We start from the raw sequence: 21,131 nt of genomic DNA on the forward strand, positions 1-21,131 counted from the left end.
GTCCAAATTCAATTCCTTCTTCTTTCATCCATATATTATCTTTTTTTAAAAACCTGTGATTGTTATTTTGTCTCATCTCTTATGTTAACCAGTATAAAATCAAATTCTTTTAAGTATCAGAACCTACAACATTACATTACACTGCCTTCATTTTACCTAAGAAGAAAATGGTAATGACAGAAAAATGTTATCAACCTAATTTTCAAATTAACTACTCTGCTATTAGCTAACCTTTAAAATCCGGAAACTTTTTACTACATACATGCTTGGGTATGAAACAAGCAAAATAATGAGCCTGGGAGTGTGCCAGCTTTGCCATGGCATGACCCAGATTTGAGTCCCAGTTCTCAGGGGACTGGGGGAAGATTTGGCACTGTTGTATCTCTCTCTCCTCCTCTTCCTCTGTATACCTAAACAGTTTGTCCAGAACAGCAAACCCTGAGATGACAATAAGAAAATATAATAATGGTGATGATGATGGCTATGAACCACTACTGATTAAGTGATTAAAATAGCACTTCTTGACTATAGCTTCTTGTATTTATTTACTTATCTAATAAAATGTTCCAAGCTTAGGAAAATGAACTCCTGTTCCCTCAGGTACTGTACCATGAGAGCTTGCAATCATATCAACAAACCAGCACAGATCCTATGAGATGGCACAAACTCTCAAGTTCAACGTGTAAAAGAAGTATCAAGTGTACTATCAGGACTATCCAGTAACATTCAGAAAAGATTAAGAAGCTAATAAACATATGCTCTAGTTAGGATGATATAAGATTAGCTGACACTCTTTTTCACTAAGACAATGGAAATAAGGAAATTGTTGGGAGACAGCTCTGAAATATCTCGTAAAGATTTATTTAATTATTTTTTTCATGAAAGAGAGCAATCAGAGCACTGCTCAGCTGCAGCATCTAGCAGTGCCATTGATTACACCTGGGCTCTCAGGCATTCAAGTCCGAAGCTTTAGTATTTCCCTGGTCCTTCAAATATTTATGAATACCTTATTGGTAGACACTAGCAGTCAGTACATTTTTGCTACTTCTGATTCCTCTAGTAGACTGCCAGTTTCTTGAAAGTATGGAATATTAGCTCATTCCACTCACTCACACAATTAACAAGTAGCGTGCGCTCAACGAGGTGTGCACCAACCAGGCCTCAATTAAAAAGTAAAATTGAAAATCTACTATTATGTTTCCATACCAATGATACAGAAATGAAAAGAATAGGCAATTGGTCTAGGAGAACGGTAAAGCATTGGACTCTCAAGCATGAGGTCCTGAGTTCAATCTTTGTCAAACATGTACCATTTGATGATATCTGTTTCTTTTCTTTCCTTGCTCATTAGTAAATAAATACAATTTAAAGAAAAAGAAAAACAGATAAATAAAAAATTCTTAGCTTTACAAACTAGTGAGGAGAAATAAAAAATAAAAAGTAAGTGGTCCAGGAGATGGCGCAATGGATAAAGCACTGGATCTTAAACATGAGGTCCTGAGTTCAATCCCTGGCAGCACATGTACCAGAGTGATGTCTGGTTCTTTCTCACTTTCTCTCTCCCTCTCTCCTCCTATTTTCCTCATTAATAAATAAATAAAATAAAATAAATAAAAAGTAAAAGTAAATAACTGAAGGGCAGGGGTAGGTAGCATAATGGTTATGTAAAGAGACTCTCATGTCTGAGGCTCCAAAATCCCAGGTTCAATCCCCTGCACCACCATAAGCCAAAGCTGAGCAGTGCTCTGGTGTTTCTCTCTTTCTCTCTGCATTTCTCTCAAAAATAAAATAAAATATCAAAAAGTAAATAACTGAGCACATATTCTAATAGTCTGTGTACTGCCAAAAAGAAAAAAAATAACGTGATAATGAACTATTACTTTATATGGGTGATTTTTTAAATTTTATTTATTTTTATTATTTGTTTATTTCCTTTTGTTGTCCTTATTTCTTTTATTGCTGTAGTTATTATTGTTGTTGTTACTGATGTCATCATTGTTGGATAGGACAGAGAGAAATGGAGAGAGGAGGGGAAGACAGAAAGGAGGAGAGAAAGATAGACACCTGCAGACCTGCTTCACCACTTGTGAAGCGACTCCCCTGAAGGGGGGGGGAGTCCAGGGCTCGAACTGGGATCCTTACACCGGTCCTTGCGCTTTGGGGCCACGTGCACTTAACCCACTGCTCTACTGCCTGACTCCCTATATGGGTGATTATTAACGACTTTTCTAATAAAGTGAAAATTAAAGTTTTAATATGACAGAGCAAATAATGCAGATAATAGGTGGGGGAATAGCATCAAGGGCAGTGTTGCCGAAAGAAAGAGATGAGTAAGAGAGTGATTAAGAGCTGAGGTCAGACTCATGGCAAGAGACCAGACCATTTACAGTCTTAAAGGTCATGGTTAAGACTCTGGATTTACTGCAATAGAAGACTAGTGGAAAAAAGGTATGACATGATCTGATTTCTTGATTAGAAGTATCCCTAGGAGGGGCAAGGAGATAGCAAAAGACTTTTCACTATAAAGCAGAACTTGAGCAGTGCTCTGAAGAAAAGCAAAACAAACAAACACAACAACAAGGAGGAGAGGAGACCGCGGCAGCAGCAGCAGCAGCAGCACTGGCAGCAACTCACTAGGAGTTAAGGCAGAGAAGACTGGGGGGAAGAACTAGGTCAGATGGATGGGGTTTACAGTTAACAGTATTTATATACTTTTCCCATATTTGGAATCTTTTCTCTGCCATGATCCAGCCTTCTAGTCCTATTTTCAACTCTATGACGCCATCTTCCCAAACAATACTATTAGGCTCACCTGCATGTTAGTTGTCAGGCTCAGGCAAAAATTAGTTAAGTCGGGGAAGCAATTACAGAAGCCAGACCTTCTACCTTCTGCAACCCTCAACGACCCTGGGTCCATGCTCCCAGGGGGCTAGAGAATGGGAAAGCTACCATGGGAGGGGGTGGGTTATGGGGATTGGGTGGTGGGAATTGTGTGGAGTTGTACCCCTCCTACCTTATGTTTTTGTTCACTAATCCTTTCTTAAATAAAAAATTTAAAAAAAAAATTACTTAAGTCAAAAAAAAAAAATTAAGGGGGTAGATAGCATGATGGCTATGCAAAGAGACTCTCAGGCCTGAGGCTCCAAAGTCCCAGGTTCAATCCCCTGCACCACCATAAGCCAGAGCTGAGCAGTGCTCTGGTAAATAAATAAATAAATAAATAAATAAAATTAGTTAAGTCATGGGCCCCTTGAATATACCTATAATAGACTTCCTAGCTTCTTCCAACATGAAGACCCAAATTTTACCTGTTACTACTCTTACGTTTAGGCTATTGATTATTAACTTGTTCTGCTTTACATCTTAATGCTTTTCAGCTACTAAGTTGCAGATGCTACCATGACGCCAACCTGACTTCCCTGGGCAGACGACCTTACCAATGTCCCCTAGAACCCCACGTCCCCAGAGTTCTACCCCACTAAGGAAAGATATAAACTGGTTGAGAGGTATGGATCAACTATCAATGCCCATGTCCAGCAGAGAAGCAATTACAGAAGCCAGACCTTCCACCCTTTGGCTCCCCCATAAAGATTTTTGGTCTATACTCCCAGAGGGATAAAGAATGAGGAAACTCCTAATGGGGGAAGGGGAAGGGGGGTAAATATGGAACTCTGGTGGTGGGAACTGTATGGAATTGTATCCCTTATCCCAAATCCTGTCAATCATCATTAAATCACTAAAAAGAAAAACGGGGGATCAGGCAGTAGCGCAGTAGGTTAAGCCTACATGGCGTGAAGGGCAAGGACCGGCTTAAGGATTCTGGTTGCAGCCCCTGGCTCCCCACCTGCAGGGGAGTCACTTCACAAGCGGTGAAGCAGGTCTGCAGGTGTCTATCTTTCTCTCCCCCCTCTGTCTTCCCCTCCTCTTTCCATTTCTCTCTATCCTATCCAACAACAATGACAGCAACAACAGCAATAATAACAACTACAAGGATAAACAACAAGGGGAAAAAAATAGCCTTCAGGAGCAGTGGATTTGTAATGCAGGCACTGAGCCCCAGCAATAACCCTGGAGCCAAATAAATAAATAAATAGAAAAATGAGGGAGCCGGATGGTGGCGCAGCGGGTTAAGCACACAGAAAGCGCACAGGCTCCCCACCTGCAGGGGGGTCGCTTTACAGGCGGTGAAGCAGGTCTGCAAGTGTCTATCTTTCTCTCCCCCTCTGTCTTCCCCTCCTATCTCGATTTCTCTCTGTCCTATACAACAGCAGCAACAACAACAACGATAAACAACAAGGGCAACAAAAGGGGAAAAAAATAAAAGAAAGGAAGAAAGGAAGAAAGAAAGAAAGAAAGAGAAAAATGTAGGGGACTGAGCAGTAGCACACCAGGTTAAGCACACATAGTGCCAACGCAAGGACTAGCACGAGGGTCCAGGTTCAAGCAACCAGTTCCCCACCTGCAAGGGGAAAGCTTCTCAAGTGGTGAAGCGGTGTTGCAGGTGTCTGACTTTCCCTCTCTATCACCCCCTTCTCTCTTGATGTCTGACTATCTCTATCAATAAATAAAGATAACAAAAAAAATTTAAATAGATGAGAAACTACATATGCTCTATACTCCTAGTACATTTTATTATTGTATACCAATGGTAAATCAATTAAAAATACACACAAATTTTATTATAAAAAGTGGTACTGGTGGCCAGGTGGTGGCACACCTGGCTAAGTGCATACATAATAGTGCCTAAAGACCCAGGTTCAAGCCCCTTGTCCCCACCTGCAAGAGGAAAGCTTAACGGGTGGTGAAACAGGGCTTCTGGTATCTCTGTCTTCTCTCCCTCTCTATTCCCCCTACTCTCTAAATTTCTGTCTCTAATAGATATATTTTAAAAATGGGACTGGGAGTAAGGAGATAGACAGCATAAGGGTTATGCAAATAGACTCTCATACCTGAGGCTCCAAAGTCCCAGGTTCAATTCCCAGCACCACTATAAACCAGAGCTGAGCAGTGCTCTGTGAAGCTACCCCCACCCTAATAGGTGGGTATTGGTTGCCTGAACCTGGGTTCTTGTGCATGATAATGAGTGTGCTACCGCCTTGCCCCATATCCAGTCTCTCTTGAACTCCTTCTAGCAGGGTACTATTTTTCATAATTCTGTTGAAAGCGTTCCTCAAAATAATTTCCAAATCACTAAATTGAATGTCCAGTTCTTAATCCTTATGTTACCTGTTTGCTCCTTTCTTTTTTTTTTAATTTTTAATATTTTTTATTTATTTTTATTTTATTTTTAAAAAATATTTATTTATTCCCTTTTGTTGCCCTTGTTGTCTTATTGTTGTTGTAGTTATTACTGTTCATGTTATTGATGACGTTGTTGTTGGATAGGACAGAGAGAAATGAAGAGAGGAGGGAAAGAGAGAGGGGGAGAGAAAGATAAGACACCTGCAGACCTGTTTTACCGCCTGTGAAGCAACCCCCCTGCAGGTGGGGAGCCGGGGGACTCGAACCAGGATCCTTAAGCTGGTCCTTGCGCTTTGCACCACCTGCGCTTAACCCACTGCGCTACTGCCTGACTCCCATATTTTTTATTTATTAATGAGAAAGGAGGAGAGAGAGAAAGAACCAGACATCACTCTGGTATATGTGCTGCCGGGGATTGAACTCAGGACCTCATGGTTGAGAGTCCAATGCTTTATCCACTGTGCCACCTCCTGGACCACATGTTTGCTTCTTTCTTCATGAAACACTCTGAGCATTGCTTCGAGGGCATCTCTTGTTCTTCCCTCTTTTCTTATTACTCTTTCTAAAGATTACCGTATTGGGCATGGGTAGATAGTATAATAGTTATGCAAAGACACTCTCATGCCTGAGGCTCCAAAGTCCCAGGCTCAATCCCCTGCACCACCATAAGCCAGAGCTGGGCAATGCCTTTCTCTATCCAATAAATAAATAAATAATTTAATTGAAAATAAACAAAGAGATTAAATAAAACTTGAAATCATAATGCCCCTTTAAGAAAATATAGGTACTAGCCTCCTTGGCACTAATCTCAGTAATATATTTCTGAATTTGACAAAAGCAAAAAGCAAATGGAATTATTACAAGCTAAAAGAAGGCTGAAAAAAAATGAACGAATGAATGAAAGGAAGAAAAAGAAAAGAAATCAAGTGGTTTGGGAGGTGGCAAGTGGACTTATAAGCACAATGTCCTGAGTTCAATCCCTGACAGCACATGTACCAGAGTGAAGCTTTGGTTCCCTTTCTCCCTGTCCTCCTATTTCTCTAATAAATATTCATTTAAAGGGAGTCAGCGGTAGTGCAGTGAGTTAAGTGCACATGGCACAAAGCACAAGGACCAGCATAAGGATCCCGGTTCCAGCCCCCGGCTCCCCACCTACAGGGGAGTCGCTTCACAGGCGGTGAAGCAGGTCTGCAGATGTCTTATCTTTCTCTCCCCCTCTGTCTTCCCCTCCTCCCTCCATTTCTCTCTGTCCTGTCCAACAACAACTACATCAATAATAACGACAACAATAAAAAACAACAAGGGCAACAAAAGGGAATAAATAAATAAATACTCATTTAAAAAATGAAATCGTCCAGGTGGTGGTATAGCATAATGGTTATGCAAACAGACTTTCACGCCTGAGGCTCTCAAGTCCCAGGTTTAATCCCCCACACCGCCATATGCCAGAGCTGAACAGTGCTCTGGTAAAAATAAATAAATAAATAATAAAATTTTAAAAATAAAAAATGAAATCGTGGTCCGGGAGGTGGCACAGTGATAAGGCTTTGACTCTCAAGCATGAGGTTCCGAGTTTGATCCCTGGCAGCACATGTGCCAGAGTGATGTCTGTTTCTTTCTCTCTCCTCCTATCTTTCTCATAAATAAATAAAAATTTTTAAAATAATAAAAAAAATGAAATTGGGTTGGACGGTAGCGCAGCAGGTTAAGCGCACGTGGCGCAAAGCACAAGGACTGGCATAAGGATCCCAGTTTGAGCCCCTGGCTCCCCACCTACAGGGGAGTCGCTTCACAGGCAGTGAAGCAGGTCTGCAGGTGTCTTTCTCTCCCCCTCTCTGTCTCCCTTCCTCTCTCCATTTCTCTCTGTCCTATCCAACAACAGCAATGACAACAACAATAATAACAATGACTATAAACAACAAGGGCAACAAAAAGGGAAATAATAGCCTCCAGAAGCAGTGGATTCAAGTGCAGGCACCGAGCTCCAGCAATAACCCTGGAGGGGAAAAAAAAAAAAAAAGAAATCAAGGGGGAAAGTGGTGGTGCACCTGATTGAGCACACATGTTATAATGCACAAGGACTTGGGATCAAGCTACCAGTCCCCACCTGCAGGCGGAATGTGTGTGTGTGTGTGTGTGTGTGTGTGTGTGTGTGTGTGTGTGTGTGTGTGTGTGTGTGTGTGTGTGTGTGTATGTGTGTGTGTGTCTTCTCCTCCTCCTCCTCTTTGCCTCCAGGGTTATTGCTGGGGCCTGGTTATTGCTGGGGCCCGGTTATTGTTGGGGCCCGGTTATTGCTGGGGCCCGGTTATTGCTGGGGCCCGGTTATTGTTGGGGCCCGGTGCCAGCACTATGAATCCACTGCTCCTGGAGGCCATTTTCCCCATTTTATTGCCCTTGTTGTCACTGCTGCTGTTATTATTATTATTGCTGTTGTTGTTGGATAGGACAGAGAAAAATCGAGAGAGGATGGGAAGACAGAGAGGGGGAGAGAAAGGTAAGACACCTGCAAACCTGCTTCACCGCCTGTGAAGCGACCCCCGTAGGCGTAGAGCTGGGGAATCGAACTGGGATCCTTATGCTTCGCACCATGTGCGCTTAACCCACTGCACTACCCACTGCACCCAGCCCCCATCTGTTTCTCTCTCTCTCCCTTCCCTCTTGGTTGCTGGCTATCTCTATACTATCAATAAAAATTTTTAATTATAGTGGTCTGGAAGGTGGTGCAGCAAGCATGAAGTTCTGAATTTGATTCCCAGCAGCACATGTGCCAGAGTGATGTCTGGTTCTTTCTCTTTCCTACTTTTTTTCTCACAAATAAATAAATAAAATATTTTTTAAAAATTTTTAAAAAGTTAAAAATATATAATTAAAAAAATAAAACAATAAATTGAAAAATTAACTATCAGATACTTAGAAGAAAATATTGGCAGAACTCTTTTCCGCATAAATTTTAAAGACATCTTCAATGAAACGAATCCAATTACAAAGAAGACTAAGGCAAGTATAAACCTATGCGACTACATCAAATTAAAAAGCTTCTGCACAGCAAAAGAAACCACTACCCAAACCAAGAGACCCCTCACAGAATGAGAGAAGAGCTTTACATGCCATCAGATACATCAGATAAGAGGTTAATAACCAACATACATAAAGAGCTTGCCAAACTCAACAACAAGAAAACAAATAACCCCATCCAAAAAGGGAGAACTCTCAGAAGGCCAGAAATGGACCTACCCCATGATCCTGCAATTCCTCTCCTGGGGATATATCCTAAGGAACCCAACATATCCATCCAAAAAGATATGTGTACACATATGTTCTTGGCAGCACAATTTATAATAGCCAAAACCTGGAAGCAACCCAGGTGTCCAACAACAGATGAGTGGCTGAGCAAGCTGTGGTATACATACACAATGGAATACTACTCAGCTGTAAAAAATGGTGACTTCACCGTTTTCAGCCCATCTTGGATGGACCTTGAAAAAATCATGTTGAGTGAAATAAGTCAGAAACAGAAGGATGAATATGGGATGATCTCACTCTCAGGCAGAAGTTGAAAAACAAGATCAGAAAAGAAAACACGGGAGTCAGGCTGTAGCACAGCGGGTTAAGCGCAGGTGGCGCAAAGCACAAGGACCGGCATAAGGATCCCGGTTCGAACCCCGGCTCCCCACCTGCAGGAGAGTCGCTTCACAGGCGGTGAAGCAGGTCTGCAGGTGTCTATCTTTCTCTCCTCCTCTCTGTCTTCCCCTCCTCTCTCCATTTCTCTATGTCCTATCCAACAACGACAACAACAATAATAACTACAACAATAAAACAACAAGGGCAACAAAAGGGAGTAAATAAATAAAATAAATATTAAAAAAAAAAGATAAGAAAAGAAAAGAAAACACAAGTAGAACCTGAAATGGAATTGGTGTATCGCACCAAAGTAAAAGACTCTGGGGTGGATGGGTGGGGAGAATACAAGTCCAGGAAGGATTCAGAGGACCTAGTGGGGGTTGTATTGTTAAATGGGAAACTGGGGAATGTTATGCATGTACAAACTATTGTACTTACTGTTGAATGTAAAACATTAATTCCCCAATTAAAAAAAATAAAACAATAAAAAAAGAAAAATTAAAACACTAATTTGAAGAAATATTTATAATTTATGCTTCTAATAAGTGATTAAATAAGTCATAAAAAACGAGCTGAGCAAGGGTAGATAGCACAATGGTTACATAGAGACTCCCACGCCTGAGGCTCCAAGTCCCATGTTCAATCACCCGCACCACCAGAAGCCAAAAAAGAGCTGAAGACTGATCTGTCATGCTTTCCAGGATGATCAATAAGTACAAGAAAAGATACTCAACATTACTAAAGAAATGCAAACCAAAACTACAACTAAATATCACCTCACATCTCAAAGTAGCTAGTATTGAAATATAAAGTACTGCTGTGCATGTGGAGGAAAAAAACCTTAAGCATTGTTGGTAGGAACATAAATTTGTGGAATGTAAGTTCATACAATATAAGTGCCTCAAGGGAGTCCCGCGGTAGCACAGCGGGTTAAGTGCACGTGGTGCAAAGCGCAATGACCAGTGTTAAGGATCCTGGTTCCAGCCTTCGGCTTCCCACCTGCAGGGGAATCGCTTTACAAGCGGTGAAGGAAGTCTGCAGGTGTCTTTCTCCCCATTTCTGTCTTCCCCTCCTCTCTCCATTTCTCTCTGTCCTATCCAACAACAAATGGCAGTAACAACAACAATAGTAACTACAACAATAAAAAAACAACAAGGGCAACAAAAGGGAGTAAGTAAAATATATTAAATTTTTTAATTAAAAAAATTAATTAAGTGCCTCACAAAATAAAAAGAGAGAGCGGGTAGATAGCATAATGGTTATACAAAGAGACACTAATGCCTGAGGCTCCAAAGTCCCAAGTTCCATCCCCCATACCACCATAAGCCAAAGGAGATCAGTGCTCTGATAAAAAAATAAATAAATAAAATGGGAGGGGGTCAGGCAGTGGTACACCCAGTTAAACACACATAGTATGAAGCACAAAGATCTGGATTCGGGGCCCCAGCTCCCCACCTGCAAGGGGGATGCTTCACTAGTGGTGAAGCAGATCTACAGGTGTCTGTCTTTCTCTCTCCCTCTCTACCTCTCCCTTCCCTCTCAATTTTTCTCTGTCCTATCCAAGAAAATGGAAAAAATGACTGCAAGGAAAAGTAGATCTATGCTAGCACTGAGCCTCAGCGATGACCCTGGAGGCAATAAGAGCAATAATAAAAAATTAAAAAATAAAAAGAGAACAATCATATATGATCTAGCAAGTCCACTTCTGGAGACTTGATGTGAAGAAAACACACTAATTCAAAAAGACATGGGCACTCCTACTCACTGCAGCATTATTTACAATACACAAGCAAAGGTAACAAGCTAAGTATTCATTAATGGATGAATAGATGAAGAATATATGACAAGGTCAGGGAGACAGTATAATGTTTATACAAAAAGACTTTCATTGTACAATCAACAATATTTATACACCTTTCCCATATTTGGGAGTCACTCTCTTCCCTGATCCAGCTTTCTGGTCCTTCTGCCAGCCATGACATCATCTCCCAAGACAATAATTAGGATTCACCTGCATATCAGATTTCAGGCTCAGGCAAAAAAAAAACAAAACCCCACTAGTATAGCCACAGGCCCTTTGGAATTTAACTAAAATATGCCTACTAGCTATCTACAAAACGGAGACACCCCCCCCACACACTCTTCATCTGCACTATTCCAGCCTTTAGGTCCGTGATTGGTCAACAATTTGTTTGGCTTTGTATGTTAACTCTCTTTTCAACCACCAGGTTCCAGATGCTACCATGATGCCGACGAGACTTCCCTGGACAGACAACCCCACCAATGTGTCCTAGAGCTCTGCTTCCCAGAGCCCTTCCCCACTAGGGAAAGAGAGAGACAGGCTGGGAGTATGGACCCACCTGTCAATGCCCATGTTCAGCAGGGAAGCAATTACAGAAGACAGACCTTCAACCTTCTGCATCCCACAATGACTTTGGGTCCATACTCCCAGAGGGTTAAAGAACAGGAAAGCTATCAGGGGAGGGGATGGAATATGAAGATCTGGTGGTGGGAATTGTGTGGAGTTGTAACCCTCTTACCCTATGGTTTAGTCAATGTTTCCTTTTTATAAATAAAAAATTAGGGAGTCGGGTGGTAGTGCAGCAGGTTAAGCGCAAAGCACAAGGACCGGTGTAAGGATCCTGATTCAAGCCCCTGGCTCCCCACCTGCAGAGGAGTCACTTCACAAGCAGTGAAGCAGGTCTGCAGGTGTCTCTCTTTCCCTCCCCCTCTGTCTTCCCCTCCTCTCTCTCCGTTTCTCTGTCCTATCCAACAATGACATCTGTTGGGTACTATGCCAGCTCCCCAGGCTTCTGTCTCTACTACTACTACTAGCATTTGCCCTTCTTCCGTAGCCAGTCAACAGTGTCAGGTTGAGCCTGATGTAAAGTTTCGAGACCTCCTTTGAATCTGGAGAGGTGGCAGTCGTTGACTATGTGGGTCATAGTCTGTCTGTTAGCCGCAGGGGCAGTTCGGGTCGTCTCTGGCTCCCCAGCGATGGAACATAGCGGTGCACCTGCACCGGCCATGGCTAATCCTGCTTAACTAAGCACTGGCATGCCTGTATGGCATTGGTTTGATCCCACTCAAAGCTGTGGTCTGTTTACATAAATCGCTAACTAAGCACCACCCTCCCTCCAGGGCATTGGTGGTTCTGAGGTAGAATTCTCACCTGCTCCGCCCCCTCTCCTTGTCACACCCTGATTTTCCACCACTCTCTTTTCGCTCCACCCTCTCTACATCACATCCTGTTTACACCCTACTTGGCAAGTACATATAAGGACAGCATTGTGAGTTTTAGTTTAGTTTAGTTTAGCTTGGCTTAGATTGTGCTGTGTTCTGCATGAATAAAGAGATACTGCATACAACCCAGCCACGAGTCCCTGGTCGTCTGTCTCCCGTCAGTGAAGCTCAGCCCAACAGACATCAATAATAACTACAACAATAAAACAACAAGGGCAACAAAAGGGAATAAATAAAAACTTTCATGCCTGAAGCTCCATGGTCTGAGGTTCAGACCTTGGCACAGAATATGCCAGAGTAACGCTACGGTTCTCTCACTCTTTCCTTCTCCCATAAATAAATCTATTTAAAAAAAAATTTAATGTATTATTGAACAAGAGTCCTTCCTTTTGTAAGAAATAGAAATGACTGGTGGCGGGGTCGGGCGGTGGCGCAGTGGGTTAAGTGCATGGACCGGCGGGCGTAAGGATCCTGGTTTCAGCCCCTGGACCCCCACCTGCGGGGGAGTCGCTTCACATGCTGTGAAGCAGGTCTGTAGGTGTCTTTCTTTCTCTCCCCCTCTGTCTTCCCCTCCTCTCTCCATTTCTCTCTGTCCTATCCAACAACGAACAACATCAACAATGGCAATAATAACCACAGCGAGGCTACAACAACAAGGGCAACAAAAGGTGGAAAAATGGCCTCCAGGAGCGGTGGATTCATGGTGCAGGCACCGAGCCCAGCAATAACCCTGGAGGAAAAAAAAAAAAAAAGAAATGACTGGTGGCAGGTGCACCTGGTTGAGTGCACGTTACAATGCACAAGGACCCAGGTTCAAGCCACCCGTCCCCACCTGGAGGAGGAAAGCTTTGTGAGTGGTGAAGCAGGGCTGCAGGAGTCTTTCTGTCTCTCTCCCTCTCTGTCTCCCCCTTCCTCTCGATTTCTGACTGTCTCTATCCAATAAATAAAGATAATAAAAAAATTTTAAAAAGAAATAGAAATGACTCCTGAAAGCATAGTTGAGTCATTTCTTTTGTACTAGACTACGAAAAAAATATATAGCTTCACACACAGTATACCTATTTATTTAAGTATTTACTGTATTTATTGAGACATCGGGACACTTTTGAAAAATGAGCATCATCTGAAAGTAAAAATAAAATAATAATAATAAACTAGGATCAGATCAGGTGGGAAAAAGAATGGAGACTGCACTGTGTGTCCAACTCAGAATTCACATTTCAGGAAGTAGGCAGAAAAGGAGAGAATGGGAGAAACATCTATGTGACTAATGTTACTAAGAGAACACAAGAGAAAGCACACACTCGAGAGCCTACAGGACTTGGAGAAAGGACTACAAATATTCACTGAGATGACCGCGCCAACACACCCACTGCTGGTCTCAGAGCAATATAATATTGGACAATGACCAAAGTGACAAAAGGACTCCCAAAACAGTTGGATCTACTGGAAGTCCTTTGTCATGGTTATCACCTCTGGGATTGCCATCTGAGCTTTACTCCCCTCTCTAGAGCCAAGAAGGTGTGGTCTGCAGTGACATCCTAATACCAGCTCCTTTGGGGCACTTACAATGACAAACACTAAGGCCACCAGAGTCTCTGCCCACTGAGGATCTTCAATGTCAATCATCTCCCGATCTATCCCAGTGACTTAGAGAAGCTGAGAAAATGAGAAGCATAAGTCCCTTGCCAAGAGATGCAGGATTCCTCACAGAAATGCTCAAGAAAAAAACCTTGGGTTAAGCACTCATGGTGCAAAGCATAAGGACAGGCCTAAGGATGCCGGTTCGAGCCCCTAGTTCCCCACCTACAGGGGAGTCGCTTCACAAACGGTGAAGCAGATCTGCAGGTGTTTATCTTTCTCTCCCCCTCTCTGTCTTCCCCTCATCTCTCCATTTCTCTCTGTCCTATCCAACAACGACATCAGTTACAATGATAATAACTACAACAATAGGGGCCAGGCGGTGGCACACCTGGCTAAACACACATATTACAGTGTGCAAGGACCCAGGTTCAAGCCCCTAGTCCCCACCTGCAGGGGAAAAGCTTCACGAGTGGTGAAGCAGGTCTGCAGGTGTCTGTCTCTCTCCCGCACTATTTGCCCCTCTCCTCACAATTTCTCTCTGTCTCTATTCTAAATAAATAAAGATTAAAAAATTATTTAAAAAAATAACTACAACTGGAGCCAGGCAGTGGTGCACCTGGTTAAGTGCACACACTACAGTGCGCAAAGACCTAGGTTCAAGCCCCGGTCCCCACCTGCAGGGGGAAAGCTTCACGAGTGGTGAAACAGGGCTACAGGTGTCTGTCTCTCTCCCTATCTCCCCCTCAACTCTAAATTTCTCTCTCTGTCTCTATCTAAATAAAATTTAAAATATATATATAAATAACTACAACAATAAAAAAAATAAAAAGGAAAAAACCTTAATTAACACTCTTCTGGCCATCACTAGGACTTCACTCCAAGATGACTTTCAGATAAGAGACATAGACAAAGAAACAGAGAGACAATAGGGGCCAGGCTTGAACTTGTTGAAGAAGCACATTACTCAAGTGAGCTATTTGGTTAGCCATTAATCAACATATTTAAGGACACTTTTTTTTTAATTTTTATTTTATTTTATTTATTTATTCCCTTTTGTTGCCCTTGTTGTTTTATTGTTGTTGTTGTTGTTGGATAGGACAGAGAGAAATGGAGAGAGGAGGGGAAGACAGAGAGGGGGAGAGAAAGACAGATACCTGCAGACCTGCTTCACCGCCTGTGAAGCGACTCCCCTGCAGGTGGGGAGCCGGGGCTCGTTAAGGACACTTTTGTTCATTAGACTCTAATTGTCTGTGCAACTCTCTTTTCTCTCATGTGTGCTATACGTATTTTTTAAGCTGGTATTATGGACTGGAGAGACAGCATTAATGGTTACTTAAGACTTTCATAACTGAGGCACCAAAGGTCTCAGGTTCTATACCCAGCACCACTGTAAGTCAGAGCTGAGCAGTGCTCTGGTAAAATAAATAGGATAAAGTTGGGTTTGCAAAATAACTTACTTAGTGTGTTGCTTTGTCCTGTGTATGACCCAGATTTAAGCATGGCCCAAACACACTGAAGGAAGCTTCTGTGTGTGGTAACTGTCTGTCTGTCTCTCTGCCTCTATCTTAAGATTTAAAAAAAAGGGGGGGAGCTGGGCAGTAGCGCAGCAGGTGGGTGCAAAGCTCAAGGACCGGCATAAGGATCCCGGTTCGAGCCCCCGGCTCCCCACCTGCAGGGGAGTCACTTCACAGACGGTGAAGCAGATCTGTAGGTGTCTATCTTTCTCTCCCCTTCACTGTCTTTCCCTCATTTCTCCATTTCTCTCTGTCCTAGCCAACAACGACGACAACAATAACCACAACAATAAAAAAACAACAAGGGCAACAAAAGGGAATAAATAAATAAATTTTTTAAAGGGGGGGCTGATATCGCACCAAAGTAAAAGACTCTGAGCTGGGTGGGTGGCTGGGTGGGGAGAATACAGGTCCAAGCAGGATGACAGAGGACCTGGGGGGGGCTGTACTGTTATGTGGGAAACTGGGGAATGTTATGCATGTACAAACTACTGTATTTACTGTTGAATGTAAAACATTAATTCCCCAATAAAGAAATAAAAAAGGGGGGCTGGGGAAATGCCATACCTAAAGCATCAGACTTCCATACCTGAGACTCCAGAGGTTCCAGGTTCAACCCCTAGCACCACCATAAGGCAAAACTGAGCAATGATCTGCTTTAAGAGAAGTTTTTGGAAGCTGAGCAGCAAAGCACCTGGTTGAGTGCACCTCAACCTGCAGGGGGAAGGCTTCAAGAGCCGTGAAGTATTGCTGCAGGCGTCTCTCTATCTCTCCCTATCTCCCCTTCCATCTTCATTTCTCTCTCTCTATCCAATAAGATTAAAGGGTTTTTAAAAAAATTTTTTACTCATTTATTATAATGATATACAAATAGATCAGTCAACAAGTAAAATTTATTCATAAGAGAATTTTCCTGTTGGTGATCCTTGTTTATTATCAGGATAAGCAACAAGAAGTTTGGAGAAAAGGTTTTCTAAATTTTTTAAAATTCATTTATTCCCTTTTGTTGCCCTTGTTGTTGTTATTGATGTTGTTATTGAGTCGTTATTGTTGGATAGGACAGAGAGAAATGGAGAGAGGAGGGGAAGACAGAGAGGGGACAAGAAAGATAGACACCTGCAGACCTGCTTCACCACTTGTGAAGCGACTCCTCTACAGGTGGGGGTCAGGGGCTCGAACCGGGATCCTTTCCCTGGTCCTTGCGCTTTGCAGCACCTGCACTTAACCTGCTGTGCTACCACCCGACTCCCGAGAAAAGGTTTTCATCATGCTGTTGGGTCTATTTGTTCCTCCATCTCTTCCACTAGACTCCAAGGTCTCTATCTCCACTATAATTGTAGCACAGAACCTGACACTCAGTGAGTGCTCAATAAACTTACTAAGTCTGGTCACGCCTCCTAACCCGGATCAGTATTTCAGCTGTTATCACTGCTGGACTATAAATAAGAGTTTGGGGTACTGGGGCCCAGCACTGATGCACTTGATAGAATGTACACGTTACCATATGCAAGGACCAAGGTTTAAGCCCCCTCGTCCCCACATACAGGAAGGAAGTTTCACAAGTAGTGAAGCAGTTTTGCAAGTGTTTTTCTTTCTCTCCTCTGTTCTATCTCCCTTTTCCTTTTCATTTTGTTGCTATCAAAAAAAAAAAAAAGTTTGGGGGAACTGAAAAAAGACTGAGTGCTATATGGTTTAATTCCAGGGGCCAGGCGGTGGCGCACTTGGTTAAGCGCACACATTACAATGCACAAGGACCTGGGTTCATGCCTCTGGTCTCCACCTGCAGTGGTGAGGCAGGGCTACTGGTGTCTCTGTCTCTCTATCTCCCCCTCCCCTCTCAATTGCTCTCTGTCTCTATCCAATAATAAATAAAAAGAGAAAAGAAAAAAAGTTTAATCCCAGCCTATTATACTACATTCCATCTCTTTTTCTTTATATTGAATGTATGCTTCCCAGCAGGAACTAATTACAAGGTCCAAGTTGGACAAGTGCACACATTACCATGCTCAAGGATCCAGGTTTTAACTCCTGGGCTACACTTGCAGGAAGAAGCTTCAAGAGAGGTGAAGCAGAGGGTGGGGTAGATAGTATAATGGTTATGCAAAGAAACTCTCATGCCTGAGACTCCAAAGTCCCACACCACCATAAGCCAGAGCTGAGCAGTGCTGAGAGGTGAAGCAGGTCTGCAGGTGTCTCTCTTTCTCTCTCCCTTTCTATCTCCCCCTGCACTCTCAATGTCTCTGTCCTATCAAATATAAAAATAAAATAAAATAAAATAAAAATATTTAAACAAATAAATCAAGATCCTATTTATACATTCACTACTACAGCATTAATGTTAATAATTCTCTGTAAACTATTATATCTTGATAAAAATCATTACTACCCATTAAAAAATAAAATTGGGTTTAATGTTCCATTGAATTTAAACTTCACATTCCCACAATGTGTGACAGCTAATACTTCCCAGTTTCTGGCACTTCTATTTAGATCATAAAAGTTCTCCTGGAACTAACAAATTACTTTCCTTCCAACACAATTATATAACCTCAGAGTTGAATGGCACCCTAGAGATTATTTTGTAGTCCAAAATCACTTCCAATTAAAGGACCTATCAAAAACTACTCAACTTTAAAAAAAAAAAACTACTCAACTGTTTTTGGGCGAGAAGTAATGTTTATTTTTAAATCCCACATTACAGAATATTGTACTCATAGTAGACTCTTAATATACACTCATTCAATTGAAATGAGCATGTCTAAAACTGACCCACTTCAGTTGATTTTCTCATTCTTCATAAGCTTATAACATCCACTGAATCTGAATTAAAAGATTTGCATGGATCTTCTACTCATCAACCACTTTTCAACAGGAAATTCAGTAAATTCTATGATCAGTCAAAAGTTTTAACACCAATGCTGCTAATGTCAGTATATAATAAAATTATCTGAAAACAGAAAATCAGCTCTTCTTTAATTTACTTTTGATCTATAAAGGGTTTCCAATTTATTCAGAATGTTCACAAGTTCCCAATTTCTAGTTTGATTTTTTTTCTAACAGTCTTGCATCACTCACACAACTAAATTATTCACTCTTCTCCTTATAACTGGGGTGCTCCAAGACCTAGCCATAATGCTGTAATAAGACATGTTATTACCCCATAATATGATATGATAATGAAGAGAACAAAGCCTCTGGAGTCATAAACACCAATAATTTTATTTTACTCAAATATATATTTCAAAGCAGTATTAATTTACAGCATGGTCCTACTTGGTATCCATTTTACACTGCATCTGAAAACTTTTATAATGTACGATAGGACACAAAGTGTACATTTCCAAATCTGTTTCTGTTTTGCTGAAAGGGAACATACACCAACCATCCCTCAACAAATAGCCTTTTATTTATTTATTTTTTACCAGACCACTGTTCAGTTCTGGTTTATGGTAGTGCAGGAGATTGAACCTCGGTCTTTGGAGCCTCAGGAATTAGAGTCTGTTTGCATAACCATTATGCTATCTACCCACCCCCCCACACAATTAGCCTCTACTCATTTTTTTTTTAAGATTTTATTTATTTATGAGAAAGATAGGAGAAGAGAGAAAGAACCAGACATCACTCTGGCACATGGGCTGCCGGGGATCAAACTCAGGACCTCATGCTTGAGATTCCAAAGCTTTACCACTGCGCCACCTCCCAGACCATATCTACTCATTTTTTTTTAAGGTAGACTTACAAGCAGAGAGAGTGAAAGAGCCCACAGCACTGAAGATTCCTTCCATGCCTTCTTCAATGTAGTGAGGGTGGGGCTTAAATCCTTCTAACTAAAATTTTTAGACAATAATTTCAACTCCCACTTCCTCCTATCTCCGGCCAGCAACTCCTAGCAATTTATCTCTTTCATCACAACTTCTTGTAATAACTAACGGGACAAGTTCCTTTCCTCCATTTCAATATGATACACTGAACTTGCACCGCTGCTCCATGGTCCATGTTTGAATACCAAAACAAGGCATAATAAAGCACAATGAATTTCACTATCCTTCACTGTTTCCAGTTTAACTGCCATTTTACCACCATGCACAGGAGAAATGCACTCCCACAGGCTTCTTTTAAATTTCCAAAGCAGCTATTCTTTGTGGATTTACAGAACATGTGCTTTCTCTGGATTCCTTCTATCACTACAGAAACGGATTTGGGAAGCTGAGATTTTTATTTATTTTATTTATTACCAAGTACTTTGCAAATAAGGAGGAGGAGAAGGGAAAGAAGGTAGGAAAGAAGAAAAAGAAGGAAAGAAGGAAGAGAAAGAAAGGGAGAGAGAAAGAAAGAAACTGATTCTGCATCTCTATTTTGCTGGCAAATTTACTATTAAGGACTCGCCCATATTGTGGGGAAAGGCCTGTGCAAAGATCTAAGATAACGCTTTTGGCCTACCCCAGTTTAAGTGAAAAAAATCTTCAGTACACGTCCTGGAAAAGGATGACAGAGGACCTAGCAGGGGTTGTATTGTTATGTGGAAAACTGAGAGATGATATGCATGTGCAAACTACTGTATTTACTGTGGAATGTAAAACATCAACCCCCCAATAAAGACATTTTTTTTAAAATCCTTAGCTCGTGAAGATTATCTTATTAAATGTCCTTCCTTCTCAGGCTACAGCATAAGCACTGTAAACAACTGGCTCTGGCTTTTGCACGAAGCCCTAAATCTCCCTAAACACCCTCCCTTGGGCAGAGTCGCATGATCCCATAGCAAACCCCAAACCCGCCGACGAAGGGCACAATCTGTCCGCCACAAAGGGCCGACCTGCGCCTCGTGCGCCGCAGCCGCAGCCGCAGCCTCTGCACACATGCGCCGCCGGACAAGCTGACAAGCGCGGAGGCGCCTTTGCGGGATGGGGAGCCCGAGGCCGGGGTCCAAAGCCCGCGGTTCGTCGCCACCCACCGCCACCTCCCGGGTGACAGGAGGCCGGCTCTGCCCTTGGCCGAGCGCGCCCCGCAGGGCCCGTGGCCGCCGCGCCCCCGCCCCCCGCCGCGCCTCTCCCTCCTTCCTCGGCCCCGGCGGCCCCGGCGGCGCTTGTCCCGCACCCAGCGAGCCGCCCGCCGCACAGCCTCCCCGCGCCTCGGCCCGCGGCGGCCGCCCACCCCGGCGACCCCGGCCGGCGCCTCACCTCCTCCTCGCTCTCGCTGCGGAAACACAGGCACGCGGCCCTCTTCTTGTAGCCGTCGCCGTCATAGGTGCGGGTCTGGTTCGACTTGAGCTTCATCATCCTCCGGGCCCGATGGGGTACGAAGCGGGTCGCGGGAGTCGAGGGGTGGGGAACCCGCTCCGGACGGCCGCGCGCGCGCGCCCCCGATTCGGCCGAGAGAAGAGAGGAGGAAAACCGCTGTTCCGCTACACGGCTCCGCCGCTGGCCCGCCGCGGCCGCCTCATTCCCCCCGGCCCAAGCTCCGCGCCGCCGCCGCCGCCGTCACGGCTGCCGTCGCCGTCGCCGCCACGACCGCCGCCCCCTCTGCCGCCGCCACCTCCGACGACGACCGCGCCGCCATCTTGGGCGCGCTGCGTCAGCGGCGTAAGGCCGCGCCGGCCTACGGGAGGACCGCGCACTCGCAGCGCAGCTAGCGGTCGGGAGTCGCGCCCTCCCTGTCCGCGAGGCGTAAACGAGCTTCGGGAATGTCAGGGTCGCGCGACTCGATGCGGCCGCTACGCAAGGAGCGTAGGGGTGGAGACGGTGGGCGCGCGGCGGAAGCGGGAGGAGACAGGAGTGAGAACTGGGCTCCCCAGAGCTGCTTGGGCGGACGCCCGGCTGTCCAGGCGTGTGGTTTCCCGGAGGGGAAACTAGGTCTTGCCCAGGGTCACGCCACGAGTGTGCGGTGGAAGTTGGAGCATCAGGCCGCCCTGGTCTTGGCCTGCTGGTCCAT

At 43.6% G+C, this 21,131-nt stretch overlaps 1 protein-coding gene across 1 annotated transcript in view; it reads right to left on the reverse strand.

The window, feature by feature from the left end:
* The window catches only part of NUDT3 (nudix hydrolase 3), an 80,522-nt gene extending 59,661 nt beyond the window's left edge, over window positions 1–20,861 (reverse strand). Inside the window, exon 1 of the mRNA XM_060189642.1 lies at window positions 20,381–20,861. Within this exon, the coding sequence (XP_060045625.1) occupies window positions 20,381–20,479 (99 nt within the window). The 5' untranslated portion in view covers window positions 20,480–20,861. The remainder of the gene's footprint in view (window positions 1–20,380) is intronic.
* Window positions 20,862–21,131: the final 270 nt, after the last annotated feature.

The sequence above is a fragment of the Erinaceus europaeus genome, chromosome 4 (genome assembly GCF_950295315.1).
Source record: "Erinaceus europaeus chromosome 4, mEriEur2.1, whole genome shotgun sequence".
In the NCBI taxonomy this organism is placed as follows: domain Eukaryota; kingdom Metazoa; phylum Chordata; class Mammalia; order Eulipotyphla; family Erinaceidae; genus Erinaceus; species Erinaceus europaeus.